The following is a 20,720-nucleotide window of genomic DNA, read 5'->3' as shown; positions in this document are numbered from 1 at the left end:
CAAAACGCTTTGCGACAAGACCCTGCCACTGACCCTCCCAGAATTTGTAGAACTTCTGGATATCTCCATAAATCATTACAAATCATCCAACTTGATGTTGTGTGACAAAGGTATCACTCCCTCTAGCTAGAGACATTGAGATGAAATTGAAACCACGATTTTGAGGAAAAATCAGCAAACCCTCAACAAACTTTTCCAGATGAGCACGACGCCCCAAATTAGATTGCAAGAAGCCACGATTTTTGAGGAAAAAACCATCAAACCCTGAAATTGAAGATTACAAAGCATCGTTTTTTCAGAAAAAAAGGGTAAAAACCCTAAGACAAGAACATACACCCATGATTTTTGAGGAAAAAATAAAGCAAAATCCAGAATCCAACACGAACATCATGAATTATAGATGAACAGACACGATTTTTGAGGAGAAAAATCGATCAAAACCGGACATGATTTTTTAGGTGTAAAATCGATCAATACCCACAAAAAAAAGTAGAAATCCAAGGCACGAATTAGAATACAAAACTTCGTTTTTGAGTAAAACGGTAAAACCCTTTTACAAAAGCACAAAACCCACAATAATTTTTTATGGACAAAACTTATAAAACCTTCTCAGAATTTTTAAGGGAAAAAATTCATGAAAACCCATCAGAAATTTTTTAAGCAAAAAATTTATAAAAATCCCACCAATAATTTTTTAAGGGACAAAATTATAAACCCACCAAATAATTTTTTAAGGGGCAAAATTATAAACCGAACAATATGCTTCATCGTAGAAGGCATGAACTCCACCAAACCCTAGTTGCTGCCAAAAATAGTTGTAGGAGAATAGAAACCCGCTGAAAATTGCACAACCCTAGTCGAAAAAAAAATCGTGGGCTGTCGCAGAAACAAACCCACGAAAATCACGAGCTCAAAAACGTGAAAAAAATACGCAGAAAATTGCCACGATATGGCCGATAAATTGCGCAGGTGTTAGGCCGTAATTAGGAATAAAACTTTTAAGTTATTGTTTTTGTCATTTTTGTTATGTGTGGAGTCGGCCGTGTGGGTTCCCGTGACAGTTACGACGGTTGGTACCTCGGCCAACTGCTAGATAGTATATATTGCCATGTAAGGGAACTCGACAATAATGTTGATGAACTAGCTTTTGGAATGCAATAAAAAGAAAACATCTTTCTGCCATATCGTTGTGACTGTTACTTAATTAATGCTTTGAATATCATTGTGATTGTTGGTTGAATGTTCTATATGCATTTACTGTTTATTCCGTGAAGTTGAACAATTCATTGTAGGGAGTAAACATTTTGGTGCCGTTGCCGATTTGACTTCCAAAGATCAATATGGTGGCAGGCTGTAACCACTAATGGGCCGACCATTTCAACAATTGTTAATAGTCACTGAAGGTGATACACACGAAGGGCCCACGCAGGCAGAAGCTAGGGAGGATCAATTGACGGAGGATTTGGTGGAATTGTGGGACGTTTCTGTCACTCAGTACGTGCAGAGGGAAGCTTGGGAGAGAGCGGTCCCTAAGGGCATGGTACGCGAGGAACTCACAGTAAATTTTGCCATGTTTGATCTTCTTGGGAGCCTTCCTAGACTGTTGGCATGGAACCTCATTGAATGGCAAGAACAAAGGGAAGAAATTAGTTGGGAACGTCGTCGGCAGCAAATCCTGGAACAGTACGAAGAAAGGAGCCGTAGGGAAGAGGAATAGAGGGACATGAGCAGACGCTGTACCCCTGGCAATTAATGCCCCCATGTCCCAACAAAGACCGACGACGTGGCACCAACAGAGGAGTAGGCGAGGGGTCAGTATGAAGATCCCTACGTATCAGAGAACAAAACGAGCAGAGACGTCGGCTGAGGGAGATTGCTGAAGGCTTCGAGACTTTGGAAAGCTATAGCAAGAGTTGGAGCGTGAGTCGTGAGAGGCAGAAACTGTGTACGTGGAACCAGTTGGTAGACGTCGCGAGCAACCTACCACTGCCGGATGTAGCGGAGGATGATCTCGTCGACCAGGCTGCTCACTCGACATCGAGTGAAGAGTCCGAAACTCTGTCCGAGAGCAATTCATCAGAGCACTCCGACCGTGACGAAGGGGTTGTACGGGACCTACAGGGTGAGGTCGCCGAACTCTTTGAGAATTACTTGTACCGAATTGGAAATTTGTCCCTCGGGGAATACTCCAAAATAGGAGGGTCAGATCCAGAAACCCCGGGAAGGAGGGAGCATAGGAGTGAGGGTGACCAAAGCGAGGAGGATGCGGGTGGATGTGTAGAAAGCTCGTGGACGGAGCAATACAGTCCGGTTCGGTCGAACGCGTACGGTACCTTCCAGGCATGTAATACCTTCCAGGCGGTACATAAAACCCTCCAGACAAAGACAATGGCACACACCTCAGAGAAACAGAAGCTTCCAAGATTCATGGGAGACGGGTCGGAGGACCCCGTATGACACTGCAAGACATGCATAACCATTTGGGAGGCAAACGACCAAGATGACGAGGATTATTGGTTGAAGGCATTCCCAACCACCCTCTGAGGGGTAGCAATTGACTGGTACATGGACCTTGATGCCCAACATAAAACATCATGGAACAATTTGAAGAGGGCCTTCCAGGAGGAATTCAAACTCCTACGTGACGACAATGAAATTATGGTGGAGATTTACAATACCAAACAGGGAAAAAGTGAAAGTGTCCGGGCTTATAACCGAAGGTTGAAAGAACTTTTGAACAAAATGGAGAACCAGTCGACAAACGAGATGAAGAAAAGATGGTTTGTCAAGGGGCTGGTACCGTCCCTTAGGCGGAAGATGAAGGTGGTCCCTCCGTTGTCATATGATGAAGCTTATAACCGAGCGATGGATATTGAAAGCGAGAGTAAAACATCGAAGGGGAAACGGAGGGCAAGTGACGATGACCGTATAGACGGGAGTAGCGACGACGAGTCCAAATCCGTACAAGCTCTCTGGAAGGACATGTTGCGAATGATGAGGGAATTGAAGGCTGATAAGGAGAGCGGCAGAGACGGCAAAGAACTTTGGTGCACCGACTGCAAGGCAGAAGGGCATACGAAGAGAACATGTTTGAGGAAAGCTTTTTGTGACATCTGTTAGGTACTGGGCCATTCCACTAAGGAATGCCCGTACAATTTAAAAACACGGAGCACACAAGTGCTCTACACTCAAGGCGAGCAAGCTACGCCACCAACCACACCACCTAGACAATCAACAAACTCAGAGGCTTCACTTGGAGGATACCGTAATAATTGGCGCGGGAACAACCGTTCTAATAATAACACGCCAAGGAGCAAAATCCAGTACGATGCAAAGGGGAGGCCCATAATCCAATGTCGAAAATGCAATGAGTGGGGCCACTTTGCTCAGGAATGTCAAAGTGGGAACAATGGTGGAGGTTTGTTGTGTAAATGGTGTGGTCCTGGAAATCATGAGGACATTGACTTCTCGAAACAAAAGGGAGTAAATATGTTGGACGTGAAAGAGCCAAACGAGGAGGTACTGGCAATCACAAGATTGCAGAGTAAGAAGGCAGTGTACCCCGATCCCCGTACGGAGAAGGAGAGACTCCGAGAAGCTAAGGCCGATGTGGAATGAGCGATGGCGGAAGAACGTAGGGCCTCACACAACACTGCCAGTACCCCACTCTGGTCAGAGTTTGAAAAAACTATCATCAAACAGATGTTGCAAACCACTGTACCCGTATGAGTGTCTGACCTTCTAGAGACAATGCCACAATTGAAGATGGCTCTTACAAATGTAGTTGGTGAAAACATTGCCAACCAGGAACACTGTCAGACAACAGCAAAACCATTTGGTGCAGATCCCATGGCGGCAACAAAATTACCTGGTACGTTTGCTATAGACCCCATGCTGCTCACCGTAAGCATTGGTTGGAAGCCGGCCGTGGTCGAGATGGAGATAATGGGACAAAAATTGACGAACACCATTGTTGACGGCGACTTAGGAGTGAACGTGTTACTAGAGGAGACATGGAGGGGTCTGGGCAAGCCAACTCTCTGGCCACCAACATTTCATCTGGTCGGTTCCGACCAGCATGGAATCAAGCCCCTGGGGACACCCATGGCACAAAAAGTTGTTGTCGGTACTCAACACTTCTTCCTTGACTTCGTGGTTATACCATTGGAGAAAAAGGTGTATGACGCCCTTCTAGGGAGGGGTTGGCTGATTATGGCGAAGGTGAACCACAACTGGAAGAAAAACACACTCTCCATCGAGGGTGAAGGTTGAAAGTACGTGATCGACCTGAGGAATCAAGCCGTAAGTGAGGAATTGGCGTCGTCTGATTCAGACTCAGATGACTCACATAACTGGGAATGGGACTCACAAAATGGCAAGAAAAGGATGGAACCTGATGACGAGGGGGTTTTGGAACTGGAGGGATGCTCAGAGGATGAAACAAGTTCCCTCGCCAGACTCTTCCATTGGCAGATGGAAGACTACGAAGTATTTCGCCCCGATTGCCACATGTTGCAGATTTGTGAGATCGGGGAATCAAGTGCAAGTACGGAAGATGCAACTTCCCCCCCAGAGTACGGGGAGTACCGTGAGGGGGTAGCACGGGTGGATGATACACCCGCCCACTGGTTCGAACGGGACAGTCATCAAGTACGAGGAGTCCAACGTGAAAAAAGTGAATTTAGGTAATGGTGTTGATCCGAAGGTAATCTTGGTTGGGGACGATTGGAACCCCATACTAAGGCGGCGGCATTCAAAATTTTTCTGGAATACAAGGATGTGTTCGCGTGGACGTGCAAGGACCTGAAAGGGATACCCCCGGAATTGTGCGTATATAGAATACCTCTCGTACTCGGTGCCCAACCTGTACGAAGGAGACTATACAAAATGAATAAGAACTATGCAGCAAAGGTGAATGAAGAAATTGAGAAGATGTTGGAGGCTGGAATCATCTTTAAGGTAGAAACCAGCAACTGGGTATCACCAATTGTCATCTCCCTAAAGAAGGAAGCAAACCAGACTAGGATATGTGTGGACTTTCGATGCTTGAATGCCGTGACTATCAAGGACCCATTCCCAATCCCGTTCAGTGACAACATTTTAGAGGAGGTAGCAGGCCATAAGATTTATTTGTTCTTGGACGGATTTTTTGGATATAATCAGATCAGCATTGCCGAAGAAGACAAGCTGAAAACAACATTTATAGTGGAGGATGGAGTATATACATATACTCGTATGCCGTTTGCACTGTGTAATGCCCCGACCACCTTCCAGCGGATTATATTGCACATCTTTGACGGGATGTTGGTTGGAAGCTTCAAGGCATTCCTGGATGATTGGTCTATTTACAACAAACAGGAAACCCATTTGAACGCACTCGGAGAGTGCATGGAGAGATGTAGGTGGGCTCGACTGGCCCTGAATCCCAAAAAGTGCCGATTCATGGTATCGCAGGGTAAGTTGTTGGGGTACGTTGTGTGCAAGGAAGGGTTGAAGATGGACCTCGACAAGGTAGGGGTGATTGTGAACATGGAGAATCCGGTGGATGTCATGGGGGTGAAGTCCTTTCTCAAGCATGTTGGCTACTACAGGAGGTTTATCAAGAGCTTTGTGCAAGTATCTTGTCCATTGGACGAGTTGACGAGAAAAGGTGAACCATTCACGTGTGGAGCAACACAGGAGGAAGCATTCGAGGAATTAAAATCCCGATTGGTGAGTGCACCAATCTTGGCGTACTTTGATTGGGACAAGGAGTTCCATGTCCATGTGGACACCTCCAACTTCCCCATCGGTGCCACTCTGGCACAAGTAGGCGTACAGGGGTTGGATCACCCTATTTTTTTCACTAGCCGCCTGCTCTCCAAGGCCGAACGAAACTATAGTACGACAGAGAGGGAGGCACTTGGGATGGTGTACTTAGTGCAAAAGTTCCACCACTACCTCTTGGCGACACCATTCACCTTTTATGTAGACCATCGAGCCCTGATGTACCTGGTGAACAAACTAATAATCCAGGGATGGGTAAGCCGGTGGTTGCTATTGCTCCAAGAATTCACCTGAGGGAAGCTGAGGGTGCCAGGAAAACATTGGCCCACCACATTCAACAGAGTCAGACACAGTTGGCTCAGGAGCACTCCCAGGTTATCACATTGGAGGAGACAGTCGCCAAGAATATTCAAGAGTTGGAAGTGAGTGGCAAAGCGAAGGATGAGCTGGTGGCTAAGGTGGCAGGATTGGAGGCTAGATTCGCTGAGAAAGAGCAGCAGTTGCAGGAGCAGGGGCATTGGCTTCATAGAGCCCGCAACAAGATTGTTGAGGCTGCTCATATGGTTAAGTTGGCACGAGAGTGAGAATTGGCAGCCACACAGCGTCTCCAGCGAGCGGGCACATCTCAGTCATCTGTACTTCCAGGGACGCCCTCTCATCCCTCTCCACATTAGTTTCAGTTGCTTCCATCAGCTTCCATTTTGTTCTGTTGTCTAGAAGACTTCTTTTTTAGGGGGGCTGATGTTAGGCCGTAATTAGGAATAAAACTTTTAAGTTATTGTTATGTCATTTTTGTTGTGTGGAGGCAGCCGTGTGGGTTCCCGTGTCAGTTACGACAGTTGGTACCTCGGCCAACCGCCAGATAGTATGTATTGCCATGTAAGGGAACTCGACAATAATGTTGATGTACTAGCTTTTGGAATGCAATAAAAAGAAAACATCTTTCTGCCATATCGTTGTGACTGTTACTTAATTAATGCTTTAAATATCATTGTGATTGTTGGTTGGATGTTTTGTATGCATTTACTGTTTATTCCGTGAAGTTGAACAATTCACCGTAGGGAGTAAACAACAGGTTGCAGAGAATGCAACAGTGAAAATCACAAACAAAAAGCGAGGCGCGAAATACAAATCCAACCTTAGGAAAAAAATTGCAATTGGTGCAGAAAACGGCGCTGAAGCTCGCGTCACCAAAAATTGCACTGTGGACACACAAAATCCGCCCAAAACACAAACATAGGAACAAAAATCGCGAAATATATTACCGAAATGCACAGAAAAGGCCTCAGATGTAGAGTGTGAAAAAAGCGCGAAAAGCACATAAAATCACTTGAAATTGAATGCGAACTTTAGAAAACCCTTGGGGATTAATCGCATGTAGCAACCAAACACAGATCCGCCACCAAGAACCACCCAACAGACGGGTAAAATCCTTCATGGGTTTGAACACAGAAACCGACCCTCTTTTTTTTTCACACAGATCGCACTGAAACCCTAGAAAAATGGTTTTCCCAAAATCCTAAGCCCTCCTGTGAGGGAGACAGGCTCAGACTTGCTCTGATACCATATTATTAAAATATTCGATGTTGTTGTATTAAACAATGAAGATAAAGTCTTCTTAAATAGAAAAGTACAAGACAATGTTTCTAAAAGACACAATCGTGAATTGAAACAAAAAATAGAAACTACCCCAAGATGACTAAGATGACCATTAAAGAAACATTACAATATTCTAATAATTTTAACTAAGATATGCCACCGTCAAAGAAAGGACAATATGATATGCACATTCCCAAGTAGAATTGAGACAGGATGCCCACTTGACACTTCCAGACTACTAACAAGAGCAATTGATGCAAGAATTAAGCTCTATAGTAAAATGGCTGCAGCCATCAATGATAATGACATAGCAGCATAATTCTGCATCCTGGGAAAAAGTGTAGCTAATCAGAAGATTGCCTCCTTGTTTGAACAGAGGTTGTGTAGGTAGCATTGGAGGTACTTGGTGCATTTTGCATTGCCCTTGCATAGCCATCAAACATAGAGTATATTATGTTGCTGGATAGTTTAATACATAACTGCTTATTATGAGTTTATTTCACAAAGATTTTGGTATAATCCTTTTTCTGCATTTATGTGGACAATGTGAAGTGAAGGAAATGATTTTAGCTTAGCAATACATAGTTTTTACTTATTTATGCAATTTATTATTGTTACCATATTTCTGTTGTATATGTATATGCTAAACTTTACTAATAGCTGTTAAGAATACAATTAGACACGATTCACATTATTAGCAATCCACTTGATGGCCATGTATTCACCTTTTGTTGGTGGTGTTTATTGCTCTTTTCATAGAGGATTTGTGTGGTTGGAAGACAACTCAAGAACCGTAACCTCTGGTTTGTGCACTCAGTTTTAGCAAGTCCTAGTCGTTAAATACCTGGGTAATGCTTCACATTGTGAGAAATATATCTAGCTTCCTTCTCCCAAAGTCTGGAAGCACCATAATGGAATGGTGGTTGGGAATTAAACTTGTATCTATCCATTATTTCTTACACTACATTTGTATTGTTTGAGAATTTTGGAAAGAGCACAATATAAAATGAATTAGATTACTAAGAGGCTCAAATCTTCATGAGCGTGTGTTCAACATGGGAGGGTTTGTACTTCGTAGAATTTAAGTGCATTTTATCTAATCTATGTTGGAATTGAGAGAAAGGAGAGCCAAGGCTCAAACCTGTAAATTATTTATTCATAAAAAAACGCTAACTAACCAGAAACTATTTTCTACTAATCAACTAATAACTAACCAAACTAATCACTTACAGTATTAATTATTAACCTATGTTAAGCACTAATTCCTAACACCTCCTGCTAGTGCTAATGACTGTTTGTCCCCCTTTAATGAAATTTTTTCTTGGATGTCGATTTCCATTGATAATATGTAATATACTTGTTTATTAGGCCAGCCTTTTCTTTCCACTGCAATGGTAGGCTTTAGTATGAAACAGTATTCATGTGCTTGTGGAAGTTCCTGTGGTACTCACACACCCAGAATTTCGTTGCCTCTTCTTCACCTTTGTTCAGATCTGTGTTTTTCTTAAGATCCTTTACGACTTCACTAGATGCTTAGAGATCTTGTATGAATGTCAAATATCTGAAATAAATATGTTGCAACAGCAAACTCAGCTGCATAACTGTCCAAACTATTGCACTCCTTTTAGATCTAGAATACTGCACAATTACCTTCTACACAATAATTAAATTTTCATACCTTAACACTTTCTCAATCTGTAATTGTTTTGATATAAAGTTCTCCAAATGCACATCATGCAGATTTCAAGCCAAAATTTTCTTTATTCTCTTTGCACCCTTATATGCCCCTGGCAATCAGTCCTCAAGAATCTCGACTTCTCTTTCATCAATCTCCTTGATAGTCAGTGAGGGATTTTACCATGGATTGAGACCTCATAACCTTTGCAGAGGCTTTTGTTGGAGAGCAACCATAATACTAATATATATATTTAAAATTTTCTGATTATGAATATGAACACAATGGAGGGAAACTGAAAGAATGTATACAATGTAAGAGAAAGGTGATGGAAGTGAATGGTGACTATGAACAAGTTTGCTACATAGTCCTGGTATCTGCTAGTACCGTTGACAAATATGCAAGAAGGGTGGACACTACAAACTCCCGATTTTGTGTGAGGTCCGTGGTATCCGCTAGTACCGTTGACAATTGTGTATCTATCGTCTTGTACCATCCCATCAATAATACTAGCGGCCCACGTTTCCTTAGCATACTCAGCAGAAATCAACCCTCTCCAATCATCTGCAATCTCCCCAATAGAGCATAAATGGGGTCTACTCGATAGGGCATCAACAACAATATTCTTCTTGCCCTTTATATAAGCAATGTCAAAATTGTAAGCTTGTAGCTTACTCACCCACTTCTGCTGAAGATCATTGAGGTCCTGTTGACTAAGAAAATGTTTCAGGCTGTTATGATCTGCCTTAACTACAAATTTGCTCCCCACCAAAAACTGCCTCAATTTAGCTTATGCATGCATAATGGCTAACATCTTGTTGAATATACTGTAGCTCCACTTTAATTTTCGACTCTCATGCTATAGGGTGTTTGTCCTACATTAATACTGCATCGATCCCCTCTCCTGAAGCATCACACTGTAGCTCAATTGGTCTCTTAAAATTGGGTATAGCTAGAACTGGGCACGAGCTTATCAACTGCTTAAACTGATCAAAACACTGCTGTTCCTGCTCTGTCCAAATGAAGGCCCCCTTCTTCGTCAAGTCTGTGAGAGGTGCTACCTGTTGTGAGAACCCGTTGACACAGTGTCTGTAGAAACCATAAAGCCTAAAGAATCCCTTAAGTTGAGTGAGATTTTTGAGTGGAGGCCAATTAATGATAGCTCGGATCTTATCCGGATCAACCCTAACTCCCTCTGAGCCGATGATATGCCCCAAGTAGAGCAACTTTGTCATCCCAAACTCGCATTTGGACTCCTTGGCATACAAGGACTTTGGTGTGTTGAGGTTAGTCCTGTTGCAAATAGTACTGCTTGGACATTTGTCCCAACAACTGAGACATCATATCCTTTCATAGTATCAAATTTCCTCTCAATCCTAGTTTTAGGGCTGATTGACCTAGCCCTCTCCTTTTCCTTCTCAGCCAAAGCACATGTGATGCTCTCACTATTACTGGAACCCGTCCTGTGAATACCAAGAATTTCAGAGACTGTCTCCCCCTTTGGAACCTGTGGTGGTTGCCACTTGATGTGATACTCTTCCCTATTGTAAGTACGCAACTCTTTGTCAGACATCAAAACCCTTTTTTAACAGGATGGTAGGAAGAACTGAGCTCTGATACCACCGTAATGATCCCACCCTATTCTGATTTCTGTAACTTCTGATTTTGCTTTTTGTTTGCTGTTTTTTCTGCTTTTTTTGTGTTTTCTGATTTTTTTTTTAAAGTTTGCAAATTTTTGAATTTTTTTTTATGTTTTGTTTTTGCTGGGATTTGCAATTGAATGAAAAGTACAAGAAATAATTGCTGGAAATGATAAAGACAGCAAGTACAAATAATGAATGGAGGAAATTTTGACTTTATTGAAGTTTAATGGACAATTACATACCAGAACTAGTCATGTGCAGGTCTGATTATGATTAATACATGACAAAATTGAACTGATTTGATGTTTCAGAGGTCTGATCTTCTTCTTGTGGGCTTTGATACGAGATTCCTTAGGTTTGATATGCACTTTCAGAACTGATTAAAATCTGATCAGCTAAAAATGATGCTTGGAAACCCTACGTTCCAAGTGTAGGATGCTGTAAATGGTTCTAGGAATGTACAGCCAGCTATGGATGTTCACAAAATGCTGATAAATGATACCAGATCATCCAGATCTGCTCTTGGATAGGAAACTTCAACAAATTTTCTGATTCTTGTACTGCTGCAACCTGAAAATGTCCTACAATCTTTCTTGAATTTAAATGCTATTTTCAGACCCTTGGGAGATCTTCCACTCCAATAGGCCCTTTGAATTGAAGGGGTTTTCATCCCTACAACTTGTGAATGTAATCCTGTTTGCCAGAGCTCTGAATTTCCAACTCTAACTTGTAAAAATGATGCCAAGAATGACCAAATGGTGGTTCCCAATGTTACTTTATCCTCCTCAAACCGTAATCGAACCTTTTAGGGTTGCAAACTTAAATTTTAACAAAACATTTTTGATTTATTGTTTAAACTTTAATCTACCTTCTCCTCCTTGGGCGTACCTCTTCATGGGCTCACTTAAACATTGTTTAGCCTTTCCTCTTTTTAAAAGCAACTTGACACTACTAAAGAGGCATGCCATGGGGGGACTCTCTTTAATTTTTTACTATTATAAAGCAACTTAATAAGAAGTCCTTTATTTTATTCAATTAAAACATTAAAGTCACTGAACAACTGAAAAGGCTCACAATGACGCTTGCAAGGTTCCACAAGCTCAAGGTGGTCATTAGGTGAATTGCTAGTTTCCTAAAAAAAAGGAGCCCCTCCTCAAAATTAGGAAATTGTCTTTGAGCTCTTGAAATGCCTCACAAACCTCCCCAAAGGTCACCTGACTCCCTTAATGGGGCCCTTATCCACTGTATTAGCCTACAATAACCTTGATGACATTGTGTTGACGTGTCTAAAATCGTGGAACTACGACTTCATTAGGCCAACGCAAAATAGAAATGCTAAGAATCCTATCCTCTTTTGAGAATGACATGCAAAAACAAAGGATGCTGTATTGTGATAAACATCCCAGGAAGCGTCAAAAGTTGCAGAGCCTCAGCGAGAGTGTCCGTGAATGAAAAATTCTCTATTCTCTTTGCCAAAGAAGAGCCTTTTTGCTAAAATAGAAGTTCCTTTGATTGTCTGCAAGTGCCGACTATCAACAAGGAGTGTCAACAAGGAGCATTACTTTGTGTTAGTAGATGTGTGGCCAAAATAATATCCTCACTATGGTATGGGAATATTCTGACTTACAGCAAATAAGACTTGCTTCTTGGTAGCAAATGAAATGGGATTAATGGAATTAAAACATTGTATCCTTCACACCAAAATTTGGTACTTGACCTGAAATCTTCAACACATTGGACAATCCCATAACCCAAATTGAAATTGGAAATTGATATGAAATATTCAATACCTCCATAAATCTTCAAATGTATAAACTGAATCTAGAAACAATCTTCAAACTTTCAGCACAAATGCAATCCTTGGATGAAATCACCTGAAATGGAAAATAGGCTCTTTTTCTTTTCCTCCAATCCAACAATGGAAATCAAGAGGGTTTTCGTCCTCCAATTTCCCTACGCTGAAGGGTTTTCATCTTTAAGTGTGGAGCTGAACACAAGTGCTCAAACTCAGAGAAAAGGCTTTCTTCTTCTGAGCCCAACTCTTCCTTTTATAAACATTCTTTTATTTTAAAATTCCTTCTGCCTAAATCTCTCCAGAAGTGTGTAGAAACACTTCTTTTTAATATAACATAACATTACATTAGACCCTCTTTATAATAATAATACAAAGTCACCTGTTTATGATGTTATTAAATAAAGTTAATAGGCTAGCTTAAAATATTATTATTATATATATATTTTTTGTTTTAAATTATTTAGAAAAGGGTACATGACAGTCCACCCTTCCAAAATTGCTTGTCCTCAACCAATGCAAATCAAATACCTCTGACTCTTCCTGAATGATAATCTCAATTAGACTAGGATCCCAAATCATCCTTGGAAATTTATATGACCATTTGCCCAATTTATTTGTCTATGGGATAACTCCATCACCCTTTAAAGATGCAACATCCTCAAGTTGCTTTCCTTGCTGATCAACAATCTCGTACAAAGCTTTCGCAGACTCTTAAGATCTTTCTAAGTCAGTTGTTTGGTTTGTTCCTGAAATTTCAAGATTACCTGGTGGCTGCCTTACGTTTATCATGTCAATCAGGCTTCCATATTTGCAATATAGAAGTTTTAGGTAAATGGTGTGAATTAAATGAACAGCATTATAAACATTATCCTAGGATGTAGCACTTGGGGTGTGTTGTCTGCTGTTTATTTTATTTTTAAGTTACTGGTGTTATCGGTGAGTTGAAAACTGCAAAATGCAGTCAGTTGCATTTGGCATGTTTATTAGGTTTGTTGAAACTATCTTAAAGAGTTTGGAATAATGGTTACAAGTGAAATATGTTTGTGATATTTATTATGATTTCAAAGATGCTATTGGGTTCTTTAGGGAAGAAAGAGTCTAGGAACTTTCAAGTTGATTGAAATGTACATATTTAACTAGGCTTCTATGTTGTTTAAAATTGAATAACCAAAATTCACCATGCACATTATCCAAAGCAATGAAAAAAGGTTATCAGATAATTATTTTTTCTTCTCTTTCAGGTTAAGGATCTTTTAATCGACTTGAGAGGTCTTATGTCAGATGGTGTTTTAACCCCAGAATATGTTATGAGTAACACTCAAAATCTTCTGTCTTCTCTCAGAAACTGTAATGTCACTCTTCGTTGGCTCCTATTACATCGATGTGTAAGTAATTGTCGAATTCTCTTTTTTCTGGTTCTTTTTTTAATAATGTGTCTCTACTGATGTCCTAGATACTGATGTTGTGATTGTAATTGATGAAAATCTAGTTATATATGCAAACAGAGAATAAACTTGCTTCTTAGCCTTCAGAATATTATTATTAGCCATGCCTACTAATTAGACCTCTTTTTTTTCAAGGATTTCTGTTTTCGGATTAACTGTTTGAAGTAGTTTTACTGTTTTCTACTTATTCGATATATCCTTTTCAAGGATTCCTGTATTTGGGTTGCTTGATGTCACATCTTTGTAAATTGCAGACTGTCAACAAAAAGATTCGAGACTTAATCATTACTGTGGGAAATAGTCATAATGTGAATGAAGATGTATTGCTGTCATTGCTCCTAGAAATTGCAAAGGTACGACCTGCTTTGATTATAAAGCTTATGATATTCTGAAATAATAATTTTTTTTTGAGCAAGTTATAATTGAACTAAGATAGTTCCTCATAGGTTTCTTCCAAAACTCTTCTAGTTTGAACTTATTTATGTATTGTTTGCTAACTCACAGAGTGGTAACAGTTTAATGTTTGTAGTAATTTGTACATCTTTGATAACAAATTAAGCAGTATATGTGTGCTTGATATGCAGCTAGAATTTGAGTTAAAACGGGTTTATAGTAAGCTTTTGGAAGACAAGGAAGATCGCTGGCAGAAATGCAGGTCTCAAGCTGCAGAGCGCATGCAAGAACTTTCTGATTTCTTCTCTGGATCTAAAGTATGAAGCTTGTTATAATGTTTACGTCTTTGGTCCTGGCTTTTTAAATTTCAGTTTCATGTTATTTCTCTACTTTTGTAGTTTTCTCCCCAGGGCTTTATGGAATACTGTAACAAGGATATGCATGATGTTCATCTTTAATGTAGGGAATGTATTTAATGTTCTAGAAGACATGTAGTTATGGCATAAACAAAATTTTCTATAGCAAAGCTGGTCTTCAATCTGTCAGATGTCTCCTTCTGCAATGTTGGTTTGGATTTTTTCTAGAAAATTATTCAGGAAGGAATATCTCTTACATGCTTTCAGGCTCCAATAATGTGCAATTATTCTCAATTGTTTTTCTTCTTTCGTGAAATGTATTAATGCTAGATATACCCAATCACCTCTATCGACTTCCAAAATATTTTCAATCTTGAGCATCCACCCAATTACTATCTGTTCAAAATTTATCATCATACAGAGGATGTGCCTGGCTTTGAAAGATTTGGACTGCTACAGCTCTTAGCATGGTACAGTTTTATGGAATGCCCTTCTGTTGTTGTATATGCAAAACATACTTATAGTCACTGAAGATGTGAACGGAAGCCACTGCAAGGTTCCATCTGATTCTCTTTGAAATCATTTGGGGCTAAGATTCCATGCACAGATTAATTATGTTTTGAAGGTTCTTCATACAACAGCACAGTCCAGTTTGAAGATTTGGTGGACTGTGTGCATGTCCACCAAGTCTCCCCACTGTTGACTCTGAGAAATAGGGCAAAAGCAATCTTTTCAGTCAAACCTTTTTGATGTCTTTGTATGAAGGATGATACCTCTAGCAATGAAGAGTCATCAGATCTTGAATGATAAAAATCTTGATAACTGCTGGTGACCATTATAGCAATTTATTTGTTGATTCTCTAGAAATAAGGGGTCTCTCTCGACTTATATTAGGATGATTCTTTAGATATTCACCTTGTGACCATTATTTGAGGATCATGAGGCAACCCAAACCATAAAGTGGCAGAAAATTTACAAGTGACCAAGAGGTGACTAGTTTTTTCACTGGCTTTTTAAACATGACTAACCACAAGGATTATGGAAATTCCCTTTTCTGTGAGTTAGATTGAGTTAGTTCACAGCAACCATAGGAAAACTAAGGATTTTGGAATTCCATAACTTGACCAGTATGGCTTCCACAAATGTTTAGTGTTTCCTCCCTATGTTAGGAATTCATATCCCTCTTTAACCTTGTACTTACCTGTTTTCTCTGGCCTAGACTATTTATCTTGCCCTTTCCTTCAATGTATCTTGTCTCTCTTTCATGCTGTTATATTTTAATGCCTACTTGCTACCTTTTCAGACTAGGATATGCTTTTGCATATGTTTTAGATCCAATTGCAGTTAATATGTAATTCTTTTTTCCCATTAATGTAGCTTGCTGATTTTTGTATGCTGCTATATATTTATGCCTGCTTTTGATAAATTTTCAGCTTGGGATTCTTCTTTTGACATTTTTGAGGGTCAGTTACATTTTGAAAAGAAAAGAACACAGGGGATGTGTTACCAGCTTCCTACCTGTTCAGAAAGGTTTCTTTCTTATGTGGTTTGGTAGGATTTCTAACCACTTCCGTGAACAGGAGACTCAATGATTGATGTTTTATGTTTTTCAGTAGTAGTTGTTTCTTGCTTGCATGCTCCTTTCTGATTGATTTTCTTTGGCCCTTTGTGGACTTTGATATAGTTCTAGTTAGCTGACAAGTGGAGTCAATAACATGGTAAATTTGATATTTGAAAACATGCTTTTTTCATTTATGTTCAGAAATAATTGTTTTTTTGACTGAAAAACTAACTTTGATGTAATGATGGTTGATATGAGTGCAGGTATTGTCCAAGAAGATAAAGGATGAAAACTTGCAGCAGTGGTTTGGACAAATGTCCATACAGGTCAGAATTTCTTCTTTGTCTTTGTTAGATATGTAATATTGAGGAATTGAATTTAATGAGTTATTCCAAGTAATTAGTTCAGTTTCTTTAGTATGTAGACATAATTTCACCTTCTCTCCCTGTTGGTTCCCTAACTTGTATTCCAGCAACTCATAAAGATTCACCTAATTGTTATGCTCAAAGCTGTTGAAAGTTAGGCCAATGAACAGGAAACACTTTCAATCGTGTTTTCCTCTGCACTTTGGGCTCTGCAAAAGTTAGGTGGATTTTCCTTTCTGATGCCGAGTGTAATTATGCAACAGATGTATATATCGTTTTGTGATCAATTCTGATGCCATGGGAGAAACTGGACTGATCGGTGCCTATTTAGGGTGATAGAGTCAACACAGCATACATATTCATTCACAACACACTAATATACTCCACTGGTCAATTGAGAACTGTCAACTTTTAATAATTTGACCTGCAAAGGGCTAACAACATGGTCCTACTTCAAAATCCATTTTGTAACAATAGTATCCTTGATTATCTTCAATAAAAGAAATTACATTGTTACTTGAGCAAAGACTAACAATGAAAATAACATAGGTGCATCAAATGTTCACTGATAAATATCACAATACTTGATTATTTTGCTCAAAAGAATACTGAATTAGAAATTGGAGACAACACACATAGAGAGCTTGTATTCATATACACTCAGATCAGATTATGTATGATTATTATTTATTACAAAATATTGTAGTTATTGGTTGTGCACCCTGAAAAAAAAAACACAGAAACAATCAAGTCACTGCCCAAAGTCTTTTCAGATCCTTAAAAACTTTTTCCACAACCCTCAAAAATGGCATTGAATCCCTTTTTAAAGACAAGAGAATCCAAGTTCAAGTTGCTGTGAGGATGCAAGAAGGAGAAAACTATAATGGAGATAGCTTTGTAGCCTATTTTGATGAATACAGAGGTCTTGGACTCAAATTTCATGCATAAATGTCTCTGGCCAATTTTTGCAATTTGAAGATTGAGAGAGAGAAGGGAAAATGCGAATTAGCGTCACAAAGATTTGCAACATAGAATTGGTAAACTATTAATTTCCTGCTTTTGACAGGTCAAACAAATGTACAACTCATGTTTGGATTTACAAGTTAGATATATTTTTTTCACAAAACCGTATTATGAAAATTAGACTATAAAATTTCTACCTTTCATTTAAAAGGTAATAGTGGTGGTACCATGGATTGGTCCCCCAAAGGTAGTTTCATCGGTACACATGATGAATTTAGCTAGAGAGTAATAAACAAATTGAATAAGAAAGACCTTGAGATCTTTTTTAGGGAGTTGACTTAATTAAAAAAAAGTGGAATAGTGAATGTTGTAGAGTTCTGAAGATTATTAGTAATGGTACCTTATGTGTTAGAGAGGAGACTTATGTTCTTTTCATGGAAGGATTATCAGAACCTCTTAGAGACTTGGTGAAGGTCTTTGACCCTCCATCTCTCCAATAAACACTTAAGAAATCCTTTTTACTTGAGACTTTAGTGCCCTGAAACAAGTTTTACACAAAAGCACTCCCTTTGGATCAGCCAAAGAAAACTTTCCAGAAAGAAGCGTCTCATGTGAAGCCCTAGAAGAGCATACCACCATAACATAAATGAATTCATGAGGAGGAAATTGTGTTTCACTTGCAAGGAGCCTTGGGAACCTGGTTACAGGTGGGCCAAATACACTACATTGAGGTAGCTTTTGTGAGCAAGGAGTACAAGAACCTGAGCCAAAAAGGGTGGCAGAAGAACAAAAATCATATCTGATTTTTGAAGATGGTGACACTAGTGGAGTATGCTTGCTTCTCTTTCAAGAGTGCCTAGATATCATCCTTTAGAGTTCAGGGAATATTATTGCTGGCGAACCACGATACTCGTATAGTAGAGCTACCCACAACTTCATTAAGGAGGATTTGGTAGTCAAAAGTGAACTTGAATTTGCTGAATTTGGAGGATTCAATGTCTTAGTAGTTGATAGATTCACCATTCATTACACCAAGAAAATCAGGTAATCTTCAAAATCATAGGAAAATGCAAGGTATGTGATGATTTTTATGTTGTGGGCTTAGGAGAAACTGACATAGTTTTGAGTGTATAGTGGTTACACTCCCTCGGAGAATTTTCCCAAAACTATTAATCCATAGAGCTCAAGTTCTGGTTTAAAGGAAAAGAGATCGTTGTCGAGGGAATTTCAAATGAGTCACTCAGCCCTATCTCATAAATAATGATGGAAGTTTCCATCCACAAAGAAAACAATGTATGAGCAACCAAGGTTCCATTCACATCGATGGCTAAGAAAGACACTTATCATGTTCCAAATGTTAAAGATGAATATAGTATCAGTTTCAGATGTTTGTCTCCAAGACTATGACTAGATAAAGGAACTCTTCACATCATGAAGTAGTAATCAAGTTTCCAAGCTGCCAAATCTACTCAGTGCTACCACCCCAAGTTGTAGAAAAGAGAAACATAAACCTTTTGAAAAGAATTACAACACTAAAATCAAAAGCTTACAGAATCAAGTAGAAAGGTTTATGTAGAAGGACAGTAATAAAAGTTGGAGTTTTCCAATGGATCTCAAGATGCAATCAAGGAAATAAGCCACAAACTTGAGAAACAAAGAGGAGCAAAGTTCCTAGTGTAGAGAATTTGAAAGACTAAAGGACAAGATCAAGGAATATTTAAAACAGTATGTAGTTTGTAAGAGGCAGTTTGTACAAGAAGTAAAAACACTTGAACTCCAACTTGTAAGATAGCTAAAACTCAGCAAGAGGCATGCAGCTAACGACAAACAAAGGTACAAACATATTGTGATTAGATTTTACATTTTTTAGCTGAAGTTTAGAATAAGTTGGTAGAAAATGATAAAGTTTTCAAAGCAAAAGTTAGATCTTCCTCAAGATATTGCTGCACAAGAAAGTTTTGCTAAAGTTCATCCAACAACAATGGTCACATATCTATTTGTTCATAATAGTTGATCTTTTTGATATTCATGAAATAAATTACAATAAATCCTTATTTACTGTATGATGAATTCAAGAAGGCATTTTGAAGGTTCCAAAAATTTCATCTCAAGGTTACATTACAGTTGTGTAGCAGAAACATGGTGGTGAGTTTGTTTTTCTGATAAGGTAGTTTTGAAGAAAGTTATCTTGCGAGGGACAGAAGTTGCAAGAACAAAACACATAGCCCAAGTTGGGGATTTCTATGTAATCTACAAGAGCTTTGCAAGGGACTACAAATCAACAAGCAAAGCAATTTAAGAATGGGAATTGTGAAATGCATGCAACACAGAGGAATGAGGAGGCTTCGTAGGATTCACATGAATAGGCGGTAGCAGAATTTATGTAGTTGAAGGAAACTATTGCATGACACAAGAAATTGAGGACATGGATATTCTTAAGGATGATTTGGGATCCTGGTATTATAGAGCCTGCCATTTGGTAAGAGTTAGAGCTGCTCAACTTGCATTTCTTGAGGACAAGCAATTTTTTAAAGGGTAGACTGTCATATCCCTTTTTTTAATTAAATTAATTGGGATTCCATTTCTTTATTTCTTACGGGCTAGGGAATTCAAAGATTTGGAATATGAAAACCCTCTTGGTTTTCAAGCAAGAGCAAAGGATGAAAATCCTCTTGTTTTTTGAGGTGGTTTCATCTAGGAATCATAGTTGAGCTAAGAAGTTTGCAGTGTCTTTTCAGTTTCCAGTTGGTGTGTGAGTTCCATGTGTTTGCATTTCTGTGTGGTGTGTTTGTTTCAACATTTTAGTTTGTTGTAGTACCACTATAGCACTGCTACAATGCTGTCGCTATGGTATCTTGTCAGTACATTAAGTATTTATAAGAACAATTTGTACTAGCATATGAATTATTGTATTTTTATCAATTAAAGTAGTTCTGTTCCAATTTTTCTATATTCTGATATTTTTGTGAGATTTGTGCTGTGCAACATTGATTATTTAACAATTTCTGATGACAATCATGTTGTGCTCTGTCCACATTCCCCATCTCCGATAGGGACCCCCGTTGTTTTTGACCTGCTATCCGCATGTGAGAGAGAGAGAGAGAGAGAGAGAGAGAGAGAGAGAGAGAGAGAGAGAGAGAGAGAGAGAGCTTTGGGTTA

At 39.2% G+C, this 20,720-nt stretch overlaps 1 protein-coding gene across 3 annotated transcripts in view; it reads left to right on the top strand.

Annotated features, from left to right (window-relative positions):
- LOC131072079 (uncharacterized) overlaps positions 1–20,720 on the top strand; it is a 358,141-nt gene that overhangs the window by 14,501 nt on the left and 322,920 nt on the right. For all 3 annotated transcript variants that reach the window (XM_058008113.2, XM_058008112.2, XM_058008114.2), the window contains exons 4-7: positions 13,720–13,863; positions 14,178–14,276; positions 14,508–14,633; positions 16,497–16,559. In XM_058008113.2, coding sequence (XP_057864096.2) covers positions 13,720–13,863; positions 14,178–14,276; positions 14,508–14,633; positions 16,497–16,559 — 432 coding nt within the window. The remainder of the gene's footprint in view (positions 1–13,719; positions 13,864–14,177; positions 14,277–14,507; positions 14,634–16,496; positions 16,560–20,720) is intronic.

This window comes from Cryptomeria japonica, chromosome 3 (assembly GCF_030272615.1).
Source record: "Cryptomeria japonica chromosome 3, Sugi_1.0, whole genome shotgun sequence".
In the NCBI taxonomy this organism is placed as follows: domain Eukaryota; kingdom Viridiplantae; phylum Streptophyta; class Pinopsida; order Cupressales; family Cupressaceae; genus Cryptomeria; species Cryptomeria japonica.
The sequence above is the reverse complement of the archived record's forward strand: the minus strand, read 5'-3'. Positions and strand labels throughout refer to the sequence as shown.